The sequence below is a fragment of the Pseudochaenichthys georgianus genome, chromosome 7 (assembly GCF_902827115.2).
Source record: "Pseudochaenichthys georgianus chromosome 7, fPseGeo1.2, whole genome shotgun sequence".
Classification (NCBI taxonomy): Eukaryota; Metazoa; Chordata; class Actinopteri; order Perciformes; family Channichthyidae; genus Pseudochaenichthys; species Pseudochaenichthys georgianus.
Window position 1 is genome coordinate 19,597,119 of NC_047509.1, and position 18,545 is coordinate 19,615,663.

The following is an 18,545-nucleotide window of genomic DNA, read 5'->3' on the forward strand; positions in this document are numbered from 1 at the left end:
AAATCTAAACAAAGTGAAATGTTTAATAGCTGTAGGGTTTTATTCTATGAAGGAGACCGACTGAACATTTACTGAGAAGAGGTTGGTGGATGCACACTACAAACAAAACACACACACACATCTCTGAACATGAGTTACAAACTGACCCCATGTGACTTAAATGTGATGACCTAAACATTTCTACTTGCAGCAATAGTTATTTACACTTATTACAATTAGCCATCATTACATTTACTTTTAACATTTTGGATGCAAATATTTGAATGATAGTGGAAACGAAGATAGTAATTTAAAAATGTTTCTATGTTGCTTCATAGATCCATGTTCAGAGAAGTTTGATATGACAAACTGTCTTTTCAACAATAGTGCATGAAATAAAAACAGCCCTCTGAGTAGCACTTCACTAACCCTTACAGTTAAATCTAAGGCATTTCTGTGAAGTTTAATTTTCTCCTGCAAATGAAGCCATGTCACCTACTAAGCAATTTGACTAACAGGACCAGATTGAAAAAATGTAACCAGAACATACAAAATGCTACCTGATGGAAGAATGAATTACATCTTCATGGTGTTCATGTAAAATAGAAGTTGGCTAGATAAGTGGACGACACCTGCCATTTTTATATTTCTTGGAGTTCCTACTTTTTACAGTCATTTAAACAACAACCAGATTTTGGATTGAAATAGTTCCCTTTTAATGCAGCAATTGTACTAACAGTTAATGAACCAGACATGAATGTGTCAGTCAGAAAGCAAACAATTCTTATCAAAGATAAAATCAGTGAGCCAGAATGTGAAGTCATATTGTGAGGTGATCACTTTCACGATGTAAGGGATATCTGGAGTATTGCATTTGTAAGGACCATAAATTAATTGCATAGATCGTCAGACCTTGGGAGTGTTTCCAAACAATGGACGGAGGAGTTGGAAGAAGTGGACACAGTACCAGCTGTGAACAGCCATGAGACCTACTGTTGTTGGTTATTGCCTGTGACCCATGTACACAAACTGAATATACGTTTCTCTGGCAGGATGAGATAAGTCGAGGTATTGAGCAGGTATTTCTCTAACATTGTTCCCAAATGCTTGGGGAACAACTCTGTATCTGAACCTAGCATATGTAACTATCAGGAGTAGTGCCAACATACAGAACTGAAATGTCTTTTAAAAACATTGAAGCATCTGACAACAGAACAAGAGATGTATGCACACTTAAAAACAAATCACTATTTCAAAAAAAGATGAAAACATCTATTTCACACTATGTGAAGCACACAACACACTATCAAAAATAAACACACAACTTCTTTGAAAAATAGGAACGAATCTTAAACGTATTAAAACTGAATTAAAACAAAACAAGAAAACCTTTAAATAAGAAATGTAAAAAAAACACGAGGGTGAAAAACAGAAATGCAGTAAGTAGGTAGAAGTAAGTAAGCAGATGCAAACACAAAACAATGGCCAGTATTAAAATGGCCATAATAAACCTTGATAGTGTTTTCTGATGGAATAACAGAGCCACACTTTAGCAGTTGTTTTCCATGTCCATGTAATAAGAACTTCAAACTCTAATAACAACATCTAATTCTTGCTTCAGAAACATTTTGGGATGTTGTGGAGAATCAGCTTCCCCTCATACAAAAAACACAGCAATACATACATTGCATTGTTCAGACAATTTGGTATAATATTGTTATTAAAGAACTGAAGCATTACTAGACGGATGATAGGAAATCAAAAGAAAGCCTAAATACATCTAAATCTCTTATTTACAGGCAGCTCTGTGTGAGATGTAAGAAAACTTTGGAGTGGAGCAGCTCATCTTCCTGGGAATAATCTCTGGAATGCTTTAATCTAGCTCTTTAAAAGAAATCCTCCTGTGAAATAATCTCTACATGTTGTCTTTTTTGTTATCTTATGATTGTCTGCAGCTTTATCGAGATTGTTGGAACTATAAATTATTTGAAGTGCCAAAAAGAAGCGAGACCACCTCAGGTAAGGTTTCATACCTGATCAAATTGCTGTTACTTTGAGAGACGTCTAAAGCGTGAGCTTCTGGAAATACTTCTCCTTTTAGCCTAGAGAGCCCTGTATTTATACATTTGCATCAGTCAAACTAGGACACATGAAGCAAGAAGCACACCAAAACAAAGAGTTATGTACAAAAAGGCAGGTTCAAAGCCTGAAAGCATCAAACTAACAAAGTAAAATCGGCATGTCTTACAAAAAAGTGAAAAAAACATGACTCAAAATAAAACATGGTGTTGAAATGGTGTATTCCTGGTTTCATTCTAGCTCCCCGGAGTATTATTATTAGTAGTATTGACTGTGAGTGTCTGTGTTTGACTCTTTTCTTGACCTATATCAAAATAGATGCATCCTTGTTCTGTTCTTCCATTGTCTGCCATCCTCCAGCCGGGGTTGTTTGAAGTTAAAGAGTTTGTTTTAAAATATGAGTTTGTAGAAAATATATATTTTGTTGTCCTTTCTGTGTAACAGTCCGTGTTCCTCCCGAGTGTGTCTGGTGCCATACGTTCAGAGTCGTGTGCAGAGTTTCAGCACTTTGGGCCCCTTGAGAGAGCAACTCCGGCTCCAGGAGAAGATCTGACAAACAGTAACATCAAAGTGAAGCGAACATTTATTTTTGGATTATGTTCACATACACAGACACAAAACAAGCAAACAACAACTGATTAAAACCCACCTCTGCCACCTCTTCACTTGTTATGCTGGTAGGTGTAGGCTGCGTGTTCTGTGGCTGTCTCTATGGCAACAGGTGGCTGGACGGCACTTTCCTGAGGCAGGAAACAATGATTAATGTTTGTGATTATTTAACATAACACTTAAACTGTTCTCGTGAGGACAGATATAGGTTGTTACCTCAACTGAGATGTTGGCGGAAGGCACTTGGGTGTACTGGGGGATGTAGGTCCCCTGCATAGACGTGTTAGCAGGCATGTACTGCAGGAGAATAGAGAGGATATATGACCATTAGACATTGTCAAATGAAGCTGTACTAGACCCGATGTATAAGCAACATTACAACTGTGTTTATCAGCCAAGGTAGCAAAGCTTAGCTGAAACTCAAGATAACATTCATCGGATTTTAACTCATTTGATTGATCTAATTTGCCAAATAAAAGTCTTCTTCATTATATGGATTCGGCAGATCTATAAAAAGAGTCAGTGAATCCTCAGGAAAAGTTTAGATTATTGCTTTTTTCAGAACCTTACTATACACTTATGTAGGTGTCTGTTGATTGTGTATATAGGTTTATACATATTTCTATATATAATTGTATTTTGTATTCGGGATTGTTGGGAAACGGTATTTTGATTTCTCTGTCTGTACACACAAACTGAAAGATTGACAATAAAGTTGACTTGGACTTTCTTGTATAACACAATCATAGACTGGTTAAACTATCTAACAGCTGAACATCAGCTAGCTAAATGATGAAGGTTCTGCTCTGTACTGACGGTGCCGCTGCTGCCCATGGAGAGGTGGCTGAGCTGCTGCGCCAGGGGCCCCATCATGGAGGTGGGCTGGATGGACATGGTGTGGTCCATTCCTGGCGTCAGGACGGCTCCCTATAAAGAAAACAAATACAGCAGGGTAAGCAGTTGCCGTTAAAATAAAGACACCGTTAGTCAGACAGACAGAGTGTGAAGGCAGCAGAATATTAAAATGCTTCTCCTGCAACAAAAACAGGAAGGAAGGCTAAAGAAACCTGATACTCACTGTGGGCGGCATGATGTAGGACTGGTGATGTAGCCAGGATGGGTTGTGTACCTGTAGGAACAAGAAAAACATAAATAGTTTCAACAAAATAGAAAATAGTCAAGAAAAGCCCCATGCACTGTTTTAAAGATTTCAAGCATTTTTGGCAACTCGTGTTTTACAGTTTACGGGAATTTGACAGCAGGCCTGGGTCTGATTAAGCCACAGTTTAACATCTTTAAAACATATATTTGATTACCAAACAAAAAACAGACAGCATAGATATTGCCAAATTTCAGAATGTGAAAAAATAGTACAAAATTACAAATACAGATATAACATACATACAAAAATGTGTCTTAGTTACAATTAGATTGTATGCTTCTTTTATGTTCAATAACTCATTTCTGAAATCCCTGTGCACTGTTTATTGAATCAACGTGTCAGTTATTTGACAAAATGGTATGACTGTAAGTCAATTAAGAATGTCTTTTGTTAAGGACAACTTTAGTTACAATATATAGATTTAGTCAGAAAGTCAGCAGTCAAGTTGACAAAGAGAACTGTCCCCTTAGGTATATTCAGGAGAAACAAGCAAAGCTTCTAGGCATTGTTTTTGTTTGCCAGATACGAGGATAGTAAGTTATTTTTCACAGAGGGGAAAGAAAAAAGGAATTAGCATCTCAACTAACCAACAGCCCAGCTCTGAGGGTCTGAAAGTACCTGGTAGGAGGACATAGGTGAATGCATGTATGGGGAGAGGGAGGTGGGCCCCATCATCCTGTTGGGGGCGATGCTGTATGGAGAGGAGTAGAATCTGAAGAAAGAGACATAACGTTATTAGTCACCACAACATGGTCGCACTCCCTCTGGGTTTTAAAGGGTTTGTCTTAGTAGAAGTACTGACCCGTTCTGTAAGGCTGTGGTGGGGTCATAGGTCAGAGTCATTCCTCCCTGCAGAAAAGGGACAAATGACTGTGTCACAAGCAAAGTTGCATACTAAAGTGTTTCCACGGAAGACATTAACACTAAGAAATAAACTCACAGTGTCGCCATCTCTCGCCCAGGGCCGGCCGTTCTGCAGATATTTTCCTTGGCTCTGACGCTTCTTCTGGCCTCCGTCAGCAAACTTACACAACAGGGGCTCTGGTGGCACTGGACCAGCGAGAAAATATTATGTTATTTGAAGATAAATATTCAGTACACTAGTAAGAAAATATTATGCTGTATGAAAACATATATTCAGTGCCAAGTAAGAGAATATTACTTGTTGTGTATCATAAATACTATACTCTTTCTTCCTATTATTTCTTAATAATGCTATATTCAAACAAGATGTCATATAAAAGAAACCTCACCTGGAATTCCAGGAGGAGTCTTAATATATTTTCCATTGAAATGTTGGATGATAGCTTCACATTTCTCTGTTGACTCCATCCTATAGAAAAAGAATATACAAAATTATTATTTTGTTAACAATAGCAGGTTACAAGATATCGTGCTGAGTCAATATATCCAGTTGGAGATTGGCTACCCTCACTGGCCACCAGAGGGCTCACTCAACATGAAAAATACTGAAACTGGATATTTTCTTCATGGCTCATGAGACTATGCCATCATTAATCAATTTGACCAGCTGTCCTAATACATGTAACTCAATAACCAAAGCTTTTAACCTGGCAAAGCCCACTCCTCTGCTGGTTCCGTTGGCGTCACGGAGGATTCGGGTGGAAATGGCCTGGCTGAAGGGCTTCAGCATGCTCTCCAGCTCCTGCTCGTCCATGGACATCGGCAGATTGGAGATGTATAAATTGGTGGGGTCCTGCTCTTGTTGCTGAATGGAGAAAAAAAGCCACACGGTCATTAATGCACGACGAAATTAAGCTGACAGAGCTCTTATTTTTTCCTGCATGGCAGAAACCCAAATTAATTATGATGTCAGGAGCCCTTCAACAATCAAGGGCTACCCATTAGCTGCAGGCTAAAGAGAATTGATATAGCGTTTAGAAAGTGTGTAAGGTGTCTGATATTTAGAAGGGTGGCAAGACAGTTAAAAACTGTGTGAGAACGACAGTGGAGTGTCTGGAGTTGATATCAATTTAATTTTGGCGTGAGGTCTAAGGAGAAAAGAGAAATTCAGAGATGGTGGAGATAGTATTGGCGCTTCAGCTGAACTAATTTCTCTATTTCTGCCTCTACTTTTACTCTTCCAACTTCTTTACTTCTGCCTGCTTATCTCTCATACTCCATCACCCCACGTTATGCCCAAAAGGGTATCACAGGCTCATTATGAGAGACTCTTTTGTCAGGATCCAGGTATTGTAACATCAAAGCATAATTACATTTCATATGGCTCTTCATCCATGGATGATTTAAAATGATGATGTGCTCTCGCTCGGTGGAGAATCATAGAAGAGACATTTTTGGACAAAGACCTTTGGAAATGATCTGAAGAGCATCTAAAGCATTATGCTATCATCGTCCCCACAAGGCTAACATTGTCATCCTGTTTCCTAGGTCATGGTAATATTGTCGCTTGCATTCATGCAGTAATATTCATGGGGTAATCCCGACCTTGAATGCAGGCATGAGGCCGGCACCGTCGGCTTGCATAAATCAGGAATATTATGCAGGTTTTTGAAAACTGACTTGGTAATTATTAATGAACAACATGAAAGAAACTCCTAGAAGTGCTTCAGTTTAGTTTTGTGCATTTGAACTATTTTGTAGGCTTCGTATTTCCTTTCTTTCTAACCCTAACCCTCCTGCTGAAAATTAGATTTGAACAACAGCATCTTGTAAGATAACCAATCTGTATCACCCTCTAACCATAATGCATATTCATTATCTCAGTGCAGATGTGATTAAACCTGTACATGCAGTGTGAATTAATTTCCACCCCATGAATAATGCATGCAATAGCTGCGACCTGTGCTGAAGGTGATTTCTCCTTCACCTCTCTCCTCCTCTTCCTCCTCCACAGCAGTGTTACTAGGAGATGAAGCTCGAACCCATGTGAGCAAAGAAGACCTGCTGTGTATTTCAACCGCAAATGAGTCACAATGAGTCAGAGAGAAATCTGACTCAAACATAAGCCTCGCTGTAAACCCGGAGAGAGGAGGTGAGTGAAATCAAGTTGTGAGCAAGAAGCCGTATGAGTGTCAGTGATCCAGCTTACAGGGAGATCAGCTTTCCCAGGGTGTTGGTGGTGTGCGTGGCTTGTTTGTGTGTGTCATAATCCGTTTGAGGCAAGGCTGGTGAAGTGCATGTGTATGTGTGTGTGTGTGTGTGTGTGTGTGTGTGTGTGTGTGTGTGTGTGTGTGTGTGTGTGTGTGTGTGTGTGTGTGTGTGTGTGTGTGTGTGTGTGTGTGTGTGTGTGTGTGTGTGTGTGTGTGTGTGTGTTTGTGGACAGGGCGGCTGGCTGGGCACAGGGCCCTGCTGACTGGGGAGCTGCTCAGACACTGAGTCAGATGCCACCAGGGAGAACACACAGGTCCTTTGTACAGGGGGCAGGGACACACTCCCCCAACACCGTCCCCACTATGAAGCATAACCTGCACACGCACACATCATGTACACGTGCACACACATACCTGGTTGCATCCATGCACTCTTATTTGTGCACACTTATTCTACAGTGCAGTAATACCCATAAATACACTCATTTAAGCCTACACCCAGTGCACCGCCCAGCAAACACACACACACACACACACACACACACACACACACACACACACACACACACACACACACACACACACACACACACACACACACACACACACACACACACACACACACACACACACACACACACACACACACACACACACACACACACACAGACATGCTCATACTGAGGCTTAATTGGCTTATATTCCTGAACCGTGGCACAAATAATAACAAAAAACATGGGGAGAGACGACAAGTTGGAGAAAGAGCTTGCGACAGCTCTAAAAGAGACTTTTATAAGCAGCAGATAAGACAGAGGAACAACCGCTCTTCTACTGGTTAATAATTCAGCAATTCATTTTTTATTTATAATTAACCCTTGAACTTTTGCTTAGTCACTGTGAACATTTGGGAAAGTCGGATTTTCATGTGCTTATACTTTTACTCCACAGACATTATTTGATTAAAGCCAAAACTAAGTCGTAAGCAATGAACTCTAAATATTAACATCTCAAATGGTGTTTTTACCTTGGCCATCTGAGCCTGCACTCCTCCCGCCTTCAGCGCTGTCACTGCCTTCTGAGCTGAGCCCGAACTGTCAAAGTCAACAAAGCCATAGCCTGCAGGGAGCGATACATACAGCAAGACATACACGTTATGACAATGACATGCATACCGCAGGACTCTGTGGACACAGGCGTGTAATGTGAGCTCATGAAGCTCTTATAGTACGATTGAATCTGAAAAGACAGCCAGTTAGGTTTGGACTGTGCCTCTTCACAGATAACGTTTTACAACACACAATACACACCTGTAAAGTACATATAGTTGTGAAGTTTAACAAAGTACACCTTTGGCAACGAAATAAAGACTTTAAATAGCTTTATAAAGAAGAAAGAAGTAGCAATGTGGTGTACCTGCAGAAGAGATGGAAACTATTTAGTGTTGCGCTGATGTAAGTTTCACCTTGTTGTGTTGTAGTGAAATTAGAACGTGATAATATAGGGTGGTATGAACTTATTTACTGACTATATTAAAGTAATAATCTAAAAATTACAAAATGGAAAAATGCCTGCTGAGGCTTATCCTAATTGAACAATAGGAACTGATAGGAAGTAAAACATAAATAAGTTACACAAAGGGAGAACGTTTTTTAAGAGGGAGAGTCATTTACAAATGCCCTTTGGCTTAACTGACTGTCATAACAAAAGTAATGTAAATGAAACTTTGGCAGGCATTTTTCCTGTAAAATGGTTGCAGTCAAAGTAATTGTGAAAACCTCAGACAGTTGTCAAAACAAATGCTACAGAACCTCTGATTCCTTTCCAAGCCTTTGTGTCTTCCTGTGACTTGGGAAGTGTTGGTGTTTCTCTGTCTGAAGTTACATGATTGTAATTGTAGTCTTTATATAACAATTTACTTCAAGTTCACTTCTTGTACCACAATTGATTTGAACCTGCTGAGGCCTTTACTCTGACCTTTGCACTTGTTGGTAGTCTTGTCCAAAATGGCCTTGGTGGACACGATTTTTCCATACCTGAAAAAGAGTAAGGTTCACACTCAACGACTGGACTGCACTGTTTGCTGAAAATAAAGCCTTGTTTACATTCAATATTAGCATTGCAACATAGCGTGGTTTCTCTCTAAACTCAACACACCCTATGGGATTGTACTCCATGATGACTGAATTATAATTCACCTGACAGATTCAATGCAGTGACACTGAATACAATTACACCATCTTATAATAAATGATGTGCATAGGGAAATCTTTAGAGAGGAGGTGGGACATAAATTAAATGAAATAAGAATAATGTCACGTGGGTTTCTGCATGCTAGAAAAATATAGATTTCCCATATTTTATTTATTCCAGGTCTCACAAAGATGTCAATAGGGATCGTAACTCAAGGGGAATCCAACATGACGTGAACATATAGTAAAAATAAATCCCTCTGCTGCACTTTCAGATTGCTTCATAATTGTACTATCAATACAAAAATCCTGCATTATCCATCCAGCTGGCCAGCTAAAGACACTGCAGATGCATAGGATAGTCCCTGGCTTAGGCAAATGCTTGTGTGCGGCAGAGTGTCTATCGGTTCCCATCTCTCCAGGCATGTGCATGCAGTGTAATCTGATATGCCTCTCCTTGGCTGTCCTGTCCAATGCTGGCTTCCAGCCATACTCTCATTCTACTAACCAGCCTCTCAGCAGCGCTCTGCCCTCCACTGGGTCTTAGTGCCTCTCACAAAGCAATCCAGCTTTCATTCACTGACACTGCAACACTGCCACATATAATCCAGGCCAAAAGAGTCAATTTTTAAATATACTCGATTAGTAGGGATTATGCAATGACCTGCTAAAATGTTATTCTGACAATTAATCTCTGGGATTACTAAAAATTGGATATTAAATTGTTCTAAATGATTTAAATGATGAGATTTTCATCGAAGTTCGACTTTCTCTTCCTGCTTGGTATGTCAATCCACTGAAGCATGTTAATACTCAGTGGCTTTAAATAACCTCAAACGTTCTGTTTATCTTCATTCTTGGGTCTTATCTGTGTTTATCCCCTTCATAAAACCTCTTCGATATGTTCTCCATTTTTTCTTTTCTTCCATAGACATTTTATTATGTCACTATTTCATGGAACATTTCTGATTGTAAGCCATAAAATGCCACTAAATTGTCTTAGAATAGTTTCAGATGCATCATTACTGGGCGCACAGCAATAACACCAGTCCAAGATTTCACATTATTTCTAGCATTCAAGCCGTCAGTTCTACTCACTCTACTCTCCTGCTTACGAAGTTGAGATAGCCGTTTAATGAATTGCGCTCAGAGGTCTTTGACTTTGTGATGCAGAACGCAGAGAGGGGCTTGAGACTCAGCCATGCGTGAGGGAGCATACTCCAGCCCCATGTCCATCCATGGTCAACCACTAGATACAGACTAGGGCGGCAGCGAGGCACCCAGAGAAACTACTGCAGGGGCCGGAGATGGAGAACCAACCCCCATCCCGTCCTCTCATCCCTCGCTCCCAACACAGTACATCTCAGAGCGAGCATACAACAACTCTGAGTGTGGGGGAGGGGAGCTTTGGGTGTGTTGTGTCCTGAAACCATGCCCACATTTGCTGTTCTAACTTGAGTTAACTAAGTCAAATTGTCTCCATCACTTGTATTCCCTACTGCTTTACATCCTCATCGAAAAGCATTTTCCCAATTAACTATTATTGGATACAGTATCCTCTCTCAGTCTAGTTTAACTGAGAGTTACATTGACTCTAATGTGTTCTGCTAAAAGGCAAATGTCATGCAGTGATTTTATCTGCTCTGTTAAAGCAGAAATTTGAGAACTACCCCTACAGAACACCACCTGACACACAAACCCTGAACTCCATCCACTCCTCCCCCTCTGATTCTCTCCATCCACCCCTTCAGCCCCCCTTTCTGCTGTTGCCCTTGTTTGTCTTTCCCTTTCCCCTGGGCTCGCCGTTTCCTGTAGGGTTGGGCAGCCTCATGTGAGCCATATCTTCCAGACAGCTGTAAAATAGCAGGCCTCTCCCTCCCTCTCTCCCTTATTCAATCCCCCCCATTTTCCCTCCTTTTCTCTCACTCTGCTCTTCTGGTCCTCATCACCAGGCTCCAGAATTCAATTACGTGAGCCCAGACCATTCATCTCAGCCCTACTTGTTGTGATGTCCTTCCACTGAAAGCCTTACAAACATATCAGATGGATTCGATGATGCCGTTGTGTGATGTGTGACTACATGCTGCCCACAACAGAGTTTTCAAAGACTCACAGTCACACTGATGAGCAACATGAGTGGGTTATTTATAGTGCAAAATATGACAATGAATGAGTAGAGCATAGTATTATTCACATCATACTGTTTGATGCTAATCTACAAGACTTAAACACAGAGGAGAAATAACTTATGTGGGAGCAAGAGGAGACATACAGAAAGGATTAGCGTGAGAGAGGGAGACTAAACATTCTGTACCTAGTTGTTGGAAAGTCTGTGCTTAGCTGTGCCAAAGTGAAAGGTCTACGTTTGCTGCCAAAATGATTGTTGGTTTTTCCACAGGGCCACTAGATGATGGGCTTCAAAAACACGCGGATGAAAATGTGACCCTCTTATTCGCTCCAGAAATACCTGCTAAGGCTTAGGCAGGTAAGGAGGAAATGCAATACTTGACGCATTCAGCCGGTCAGCCATCTAACCATGCACCCTGAACTCTGTTCCATCTTAATCTAGTCTGCAGCTATAACCTGGTTAATGTTAGCAGCCAGCATACAGAGAGAGAATTATTGGATGTGCATGTGAAGTTGGAGCAATTGGTATTTGGGTGACTTACGGCTGGCAGAGTTTGACTAGATCCTGGTCGGTGGTTCCTGGGTGGAGTCCGCGGATGTACAGGTTGGTTTTGCTCAGCTGCTCTCCCCCACTGCTGCAGCTGCTGCCATTGCTGATGGAGGTGGTGTTGCTATTGTTGTTGTGGTTGGGGCTTGGAGGAGCCATGTGATGGTTGGAAGGGGACACATACGTCTGCTGGAGAACAAACACAGGGCATAGTAAGATTTGGTATTGTTCAAATAACACAAAGCAGATGTTAATTTAGTTACATGGAATTGAATGTATACGCCAATGCAGTATCTTTCTGGATGTGGAACAAGAAAAATCATTGAAAGGTCAAACATACAAAATATCTTTGCAAGTTGGTGTGATGATTTGTAGACAATCAATCAATACATTTTGTTTGTACCATGTATTCATAAGGTACAATTCCAGTCAAATGTTATCCCAAAAGTTCATTACATTTTTTGTATATAAAAGAGTTAAAATGTATTAATGGACTACAGGCTCTTAACGTGCCCTGTTTTGAGATGGAAATCATATAAATCAGCCACTACAAGGTTATACAGACACTTCAAACATTTACTGGTAAAATTAACTGAACTCCTCTACAAGCAGCGACATGTAAACTGTAATACTGTTTAAAATAAATGGTTGGAATTAAAGTTGCTTCGCTCCACACTGCTACAAGAGAGGCTTTTATGTTGTTGGATGAAGCTGGACTTTTTTTCATTGGGAGCATTTGAAACAGTTCCAATCCAAACTGTTCACAGGGAGAACTGTGGATTATCAACCGTAACCAGGAAATTGTTTCCGGACAGAAACTTTTATATTGGCTTTTTTAGATTACGTTTTTCAGTGCTTTGAACAGCAACAAAACTAACTCAATTTAACAGTATTGTCTGTATTGTTCGGGTGGCAAAGCTCTGTGTGGCTACATACTAAATGCTTTTTGAATGACTTGAATGAACTGGGACATATGAAGTATTCTGAAGGTCACATATATTTATCCCAGTCTGCCTACTGTATACATCCACAATGTTATTTGTGTGCCTGCTGTTCTCAATAATCGCATTTAAAAATCTTTGAATACTACAAAACATGGAATAACTAAAACTGGATGTCAAATGTCAGCTAAGTTTGGCCTTGGTGTTGCCTTCCTGCCAGTGCTGGTGGATGAGGAACTGTTTGATTAGTAAGGGTCAGCAGGCTCTGCCCCAGGGAACAATGGGATGGCTTGTTGGACACCACAAGGTCAGCACTGGACCACCAGCTTATTAACAGAGAGGGAGCTGTCAAAAGACTGCTAGAATCAAGCTAATGGTCAACTACATAATACATAATATTCTACCCAGCTAGCACATGTTGTATTTGGGAAACACTATAAAAACTATAAAGTAACAACACATTTTAAGAAACTAACAATTGAAAGTTAAAAAAAATACATGAATTTATTTTTCAAACTCACTATGGTTGCAGTATAATTCCTACATTGTTGCAACATTCAAATCAATTCTGATATTCATCAATTAAAATCTGGTATGAATGTGATAACTGAAAATAACATTAAAATATAAATATGACATCAACATTTAAGGAAGAAGGAAAAGGCAGTAAATAGGCGAACATCTCTGGGCTGGAAGTAAAGAAAATCAACCAATCATGCCAACATACCACAACCAATCAACTAACAGAGCTGTTGCTATTCGCATTTGTATTGGTTACATATCAAGTCAGTCAACATCAGAGGTCAATACAAAAATTCTACAACAACGCTAACTAGATATCAGGGAAAGGGCATGAAGCTGCATTAAATTAAAAGTAATCAGGTTTGTAAGCACTTCATTTTTGCGATGAGTTATATATAAACTCACAAAGGTGTTCACGAGCTTTGACATACTGTACTTGTGCAGAAGAAACATTTTGAACATTTAGCGTTAGCTAGTTAGCTGGATGTCATGCAATGGAAGGTGCTGTTTTTAAAACAAACGTAATAGCCTACGAATAATTACATGGAATTATCTCTGGGAAATCTCAAACTTTGTCCCACATAAAGTTAAACTTTAAGCCCTTACCTCATCTCATAGTTTAAGGAAACTACTTCTCAAGACTTTAAAACTGTGTTTCCGAAAACTTTCTGATAAAAGAAAGAGTCAAATACACTGCGTTCACTCTACATGAATATGAACATTAAACCGTGATCTAAAGCCAGCTGATGATCTACAGGCAATATAACTAGCAAAATGTACATTTTATGCAATATTTCTTAATACAAAGTCATTTTTACCTGACAGCTTAACACCGACTTCAGGTTAAATGTGTACTCTGATAACTCGTATTACTTATGAGTTTCATATAAAATAACTAACTAACATTACTAGCAACAACAATAACTCTTGCTGCTTTATTTATCCAAATTACCTGATTGGCTTCCTGATGTTTTCCAAAGTGTCTAGGAATCAGCCTTCAGAACTTACTCCCTGTCTTTTTAGTCAAGCTTATAAAATCACAGTGACTCACAGAGCCTATTCATCTCAGCCCTCTTCTCTAATCTCCTTCTCTTCTAAGCATCAATAGCACACTGTTTGCTTTTCCACAATGACAGCCTCTTCCTGTGCTTTCCCTTGCCTTCACTGTAGGTGGCCCGCACACACTATCAGGAGGGATGCACCTGCAGAGGCCTGGTGAGATAGGATCTGACGGGAGACCGAGTCCGGGCCCTAGCCGGGCTACTGAGGCCTGTCTAATTAGGATCTGAGCTTGTTAGCGGAAAACACTAATCCCTCTCATGTGCTCTCTAGTCAGAAGGTAGTGTCTCATTAAGATCGCTCTGCTAGGCTCCTTCTGAGGAAAAGATGGCAGTGATTCAGATCCACACCTACTCCCCATCTGCCCAGAGCCCAGCTCCAGGTGTTTCACCTCCCATGTAAGGTAATGCCAAATGCAGGAAAATGTGCATTCAGAACAAAAAAGAGAAAGTCGTTAAGTGTCTTAAATGTGCATGATAGGAGATCACTTTTTTTTTGCTTTTAAGGTTGCAATTCTGTTCAGTTTGTCTGTGCCCATAATCTGACCTCATCTTTCTGGTTTCCTTCCTACTTTTTACTTGTCAGTCCACAGCCACACACTTTTCTTTACACTGTTCTTGACATGCACCACAGTGTCATCTCTGAACATTCCTTACATTCCTCTGAAATTCCCAAATGTTTATGTGTCTCTCCTTAAAGTGAACGGACATGTTTTTTATTTAAGATTATGGATCAAGCTCTCATCGTTAAATTGAACTACATTCCTGAAGGCACAGCTCTCTGGGAACTGATACATACAGGAAATCTTCCTGTACACATACAACATGTGCACATGTACAATTAACAAATGACATGATAAATGGATAGAAAATGAGATGCATTACTTCTATGTATAATAACAAATGATTCCTATTCTGAACAATTTATGCTCAGTTAATTCAAGCAAATGTAGTACTTACTGTACAGAGAAACTAGACATATATATTTATATATATATATATATATGTAGAAAGAGTCCTCACATCCCAATTAATATCAGAGACTATGGAGTATAGTTGCAGTAAGATGAATTGGCTCTTTGTATTATTTGTACAGTTGTGAAAGAAGCGTAACTACAGTAAATGGACAACAACGTGATGCAGAGAGAGGCAGTGTGCTCTCAGCAGCAGCTGTAGACTGATGAGGTGATTACAGTTGGGGGGCAGGGGTGATGCCTGTAGGGAGCGCAGGTGACTCAAATACTTTTTCATCCAGGATAGAACAGTGAGTGCCAAGTGAGGCATGGTGTATGCATTTAACTCTTAAGCTATAGCTTAGATACTAGTCTGGTTGTCTGACGCATGAAAAAGGAAACGTCTCTCTGGCAACACAAATATTTTATGCAACTGATAAGGAAAATAATGCAATTAAACAATCTAACAAAATGTTCTTAAAGGTCACATATAGTTCCCATCTAATTATCTTTATCTCTAGGGAAATAATAAAATCAATTAAAAAGTAAATATTAATGTAATACTAGCAATTAGTTAAAATCGATTACGTTTGCTTACTTTCAACATAACTGCACTTTCTATAATCATACCATAGCATTTAAAAAATGCACAAATTAACAGTCAAAGTCATAATCTCCATATTTAGAAAACAGTAATCATGCTATGCAAGAATATTTTCACAAATACATTAAATATTTAATCTTGAATGATAAATATACAAAAGATGAAGTCCTACCTGCGTTGCTAGAGAAACTTTAAAAGGCACTGTGGAAAAGATCATAGTGTAACAGAATACAAAGTCTTTATATTATATCCCTGCAGCTGCAAGAAAAAACGTACAATGTGGAATAAACCAAATCAGAAAATTAATGAAAATCCTTGGCGTCCTGTGGCTAAAAGGTAAGAACTCTCCTTGCACTCCTTCTCCAGTCTCAGTCTAGTTTTATTAAAAACAACAGAAAAGTCTCTACAGACAACTAAAAACGTATTTTTCAACAGGTATCCAACACCCTGAAGACAGCAGAGATTCGTCAGTTAGGAGGAATGTTCAGGCTCTGTTCCGTGTGAACAGAACCACTGACAGACAAGAACTCAAGGTATGTGAAACACACCGGGGAGAAAGGAGAAGGACGCGGGGAGTTAATCGAAAGCAGAGGAAAGGGGGGATGTCTAAATCCTTTTCTTTTTCTCCGCCCTTTTTCTCGTAGTAAAAGACACAGACCAGGGGTTAGCACTTGACGTTGGATTTACAAGTCTTTCCTCTGTGTGACTTTGGCGCTCTAACAATGCAAAATGTGTAGTAAAAAAAAACATGTGTGCATGTCTTCTTTCAAGGAAAAGGTTTGAGTTTGCAGAGCCCCTCTTGAAATGAGCACATTGTCTGAATCCAGGATTCCAGGAATTCCAGGTCATTAATCTGAGCAATCTGAATTCCTGCCAGCCGCAAGGCAGGGAAGGGAATAACACAGGGAAGGAGGGAGGTATTTGATTTCAGTATTGTTCTTGTGTTTTTCAAGAAATGTTGAGTCAGGCGTCGACATACTTCTCTTCAAACACATTTTGGCATGAAACCTTAGTAGTTTAACTATTTATTTAAGAATCACAAATCAAAATGCTCCAAATCCATACATGACTAATACGTTTACACTGTTTGTGGACACAGTCTTCTGTGATCTTGTAAAACCTTTATCCTAGAATTAAAAAAAATCTATATAGTCTACACTACAGGAAAGGTGGTTGAACAATGTCACACCATGAATTATTCATAGGAGAAGACAATCTGATCAATACAAGACCTTAGATATTGATCCAGCTCTGTTGACAATGCTCTATAACTGATCTGCACATCCCATACAGCCACATATGTTATATTAGTCTTATTACATGCTCTGTAACTTTCCTATTTTACATAGTGCCATGCAAAACCCACTCAGTCATCATTAGAAGGACCGAAGGGGTGGGGCATATGGGTACGCGTAAAAGAGGAAAAAAAGACTTCGCTAACTTCTGGGTAATTCAATGAAACATGACCTAAACATTACGCAGTTGATTCAACCCCCACGAATTCACATTAAAGTCGAATATAGTAAGCGTTTATTGGCTTATTCGCAGTCAAACGAGCATCTACAGCGCATTTATAAGCGGTTCTCTGCGTGCAGGCTAGATGTAGGAAGGGAAGAGCGAGCCTTTCGGGAAAAAAACGAAAGCAAACTGTTGTAGTAATCTCCAGGCAACAATGTAACGGGACCCGTGTTAGTTTGTACAATGTGGCAACAAAATAAAAAAAGCTCAGAGCAACAGCAAGTAAGAGAGTTTAAACGTCGCCTGTGATCCACTTTCAAGGACACTGCAGCTTAAACAGCCGAGCAGCTTTTAACTGAAGGGCTCGAACAGCACCGCATCGAGAAATGACTGACTGTTAATGAATAGGAGAGGGTAAAAGTAGGCTGCATGTGTTCTTATTTACCTTCTTGATGATTGTGCCGGTGTAGCCGTTGTACGGGTTGAATCCTGTCCTTGGCGGCACAGAGAGCAGCATTTTTACGCGGCGCTGTGTCCGGAGGAGCGGAGAGCCGAGCAGTCAGCTGACGTCAGCCGGGGATATTCAGCCGGGAACAGCGGTGGGGATTGGAGTCGCTCTTCCCAGCACTTTGATGTGCTCTACACACTCTACACTGGTTATATGATATTGTGTGTCATATCTCACTTTATCTCAGGGTTTTATGCCTGCAAGCCTCCTGTCCAACATTTTGAGGGTCATAAAGGAAATAAATAAAAGCTAGAATGATAAAATCCCACTGTACAAGTAATCCAAGTCACCTTGGATAATTTAGAATCAAATTATTTTTTTGGATTGTCCCACATGGATACAGCACCAAGTAAAATGTAGACTCTGCATTAAACCCACTTTAGGAGAAGTGGGCAGCTATTATTATTATTATTATTATATATATATAGAGCGCCTGGGGAACAATGTGGGGGTCGGATGCAGGGCCGGCCCTAGACATTATGATTTGGTGCCCCCCCCCCCCCCCCTCTATAGAATATATAAAGCAGGGGTGCCCACACTTTTTCAGCATGGGAGCTACTTTTAAAATGACCAAGTCAAAGTGATCTACCTACAGGGCCGCCCCTGCCCAAAATTATGTGGTAAAGCCCAGTGTGTCGCGAGGGGGTGGGGGGGCGGGGGGACTGCGAACACCGGAACCTCGAAGCGGTGGAGAAATTGTGGCGCGCTTCCACTCATTGTGCCGCATTTGTGCTT

The 18,545-nt window shown here is 40.1% G+C and overlaps 1 protein-coding gene across 5 annotated transcripts; it reads right to left on the bottom strand.

Moving 5' to 3' along the window:
- Positions 1–16: 16 nt before the first annotated feature.
- On the bottom strand, positions 17–17,879 carry LOC117449371 (RNA-binding motif, single-stranded-interacting protein 2-like). Of its 5 annotated transcripts, none has more exons than XM_034087018.1 (14): positions 17,748–17,879; positions 11,762–11,952; positions 8,878–8,936; positions 7,928–8,019; positions 5,401–5,558; positions 5,083–5,162; positions 4,770–4,879; positions 4,632–4,678; positions 4,448–4,541; positions 3,746–3,796; positions 3,484–3,594; positions 2,884–2,964; positions 2,708–2,798; positions 17–2,607 (listed from the first exon to the last, which is right to left on the bottom strand). In XM_034087018.1, the coding sequence occupies exons 1-13, from the start codon at positions 17,817–17,819 to the stop codon at positions 2,721–2,723; spliced, it is 1,224 nt and encodes a 407-aa protein (XP_033942909.1). In that variant the 5' UTR covers positions 17,820–17,879; the 3' UTR covers positions 17–2,607; positions 2,708–2,720. The 5 variants fall into 5 exon arrangements, with proteins under 5 accessions (XP_033942909.1, XP_033942910.1, XP_033942908.1 ...); XM_034087019.1 differs by having other exon boundaries at positions 2,708–2,783; positions 11,762–11,955; XM_034087017.1 differs by having other exon boundaries at positions 11,762–11,955.
- Between the last annotated feature and the right edge of the window lie 666 nt (positions 17,880–18,545).

Coding starts and splice junctions, on each gene's coding strand:
- LOC117449371 (XM_034087017.1), bottom strand. CDS start 17,819: ATGCTGCTCTCTGTGCCGCCAAGGACAGGATTCAACCCGTACAACGGC. Junction 3,797..4,447: donor CACCTATGTCCTCCTACCAG/GTACTTTCAGAC, acceptor TTGTTCCTACAG/GTACACAACCCATCCTGGCT. Junction 2,965..3,483: donor CCATGGGCAGCAGCGGCACC/GTCAGTACAGAG, acceptor ATTCTCCTGCAG/TACATGCCTGCTAACACGTC.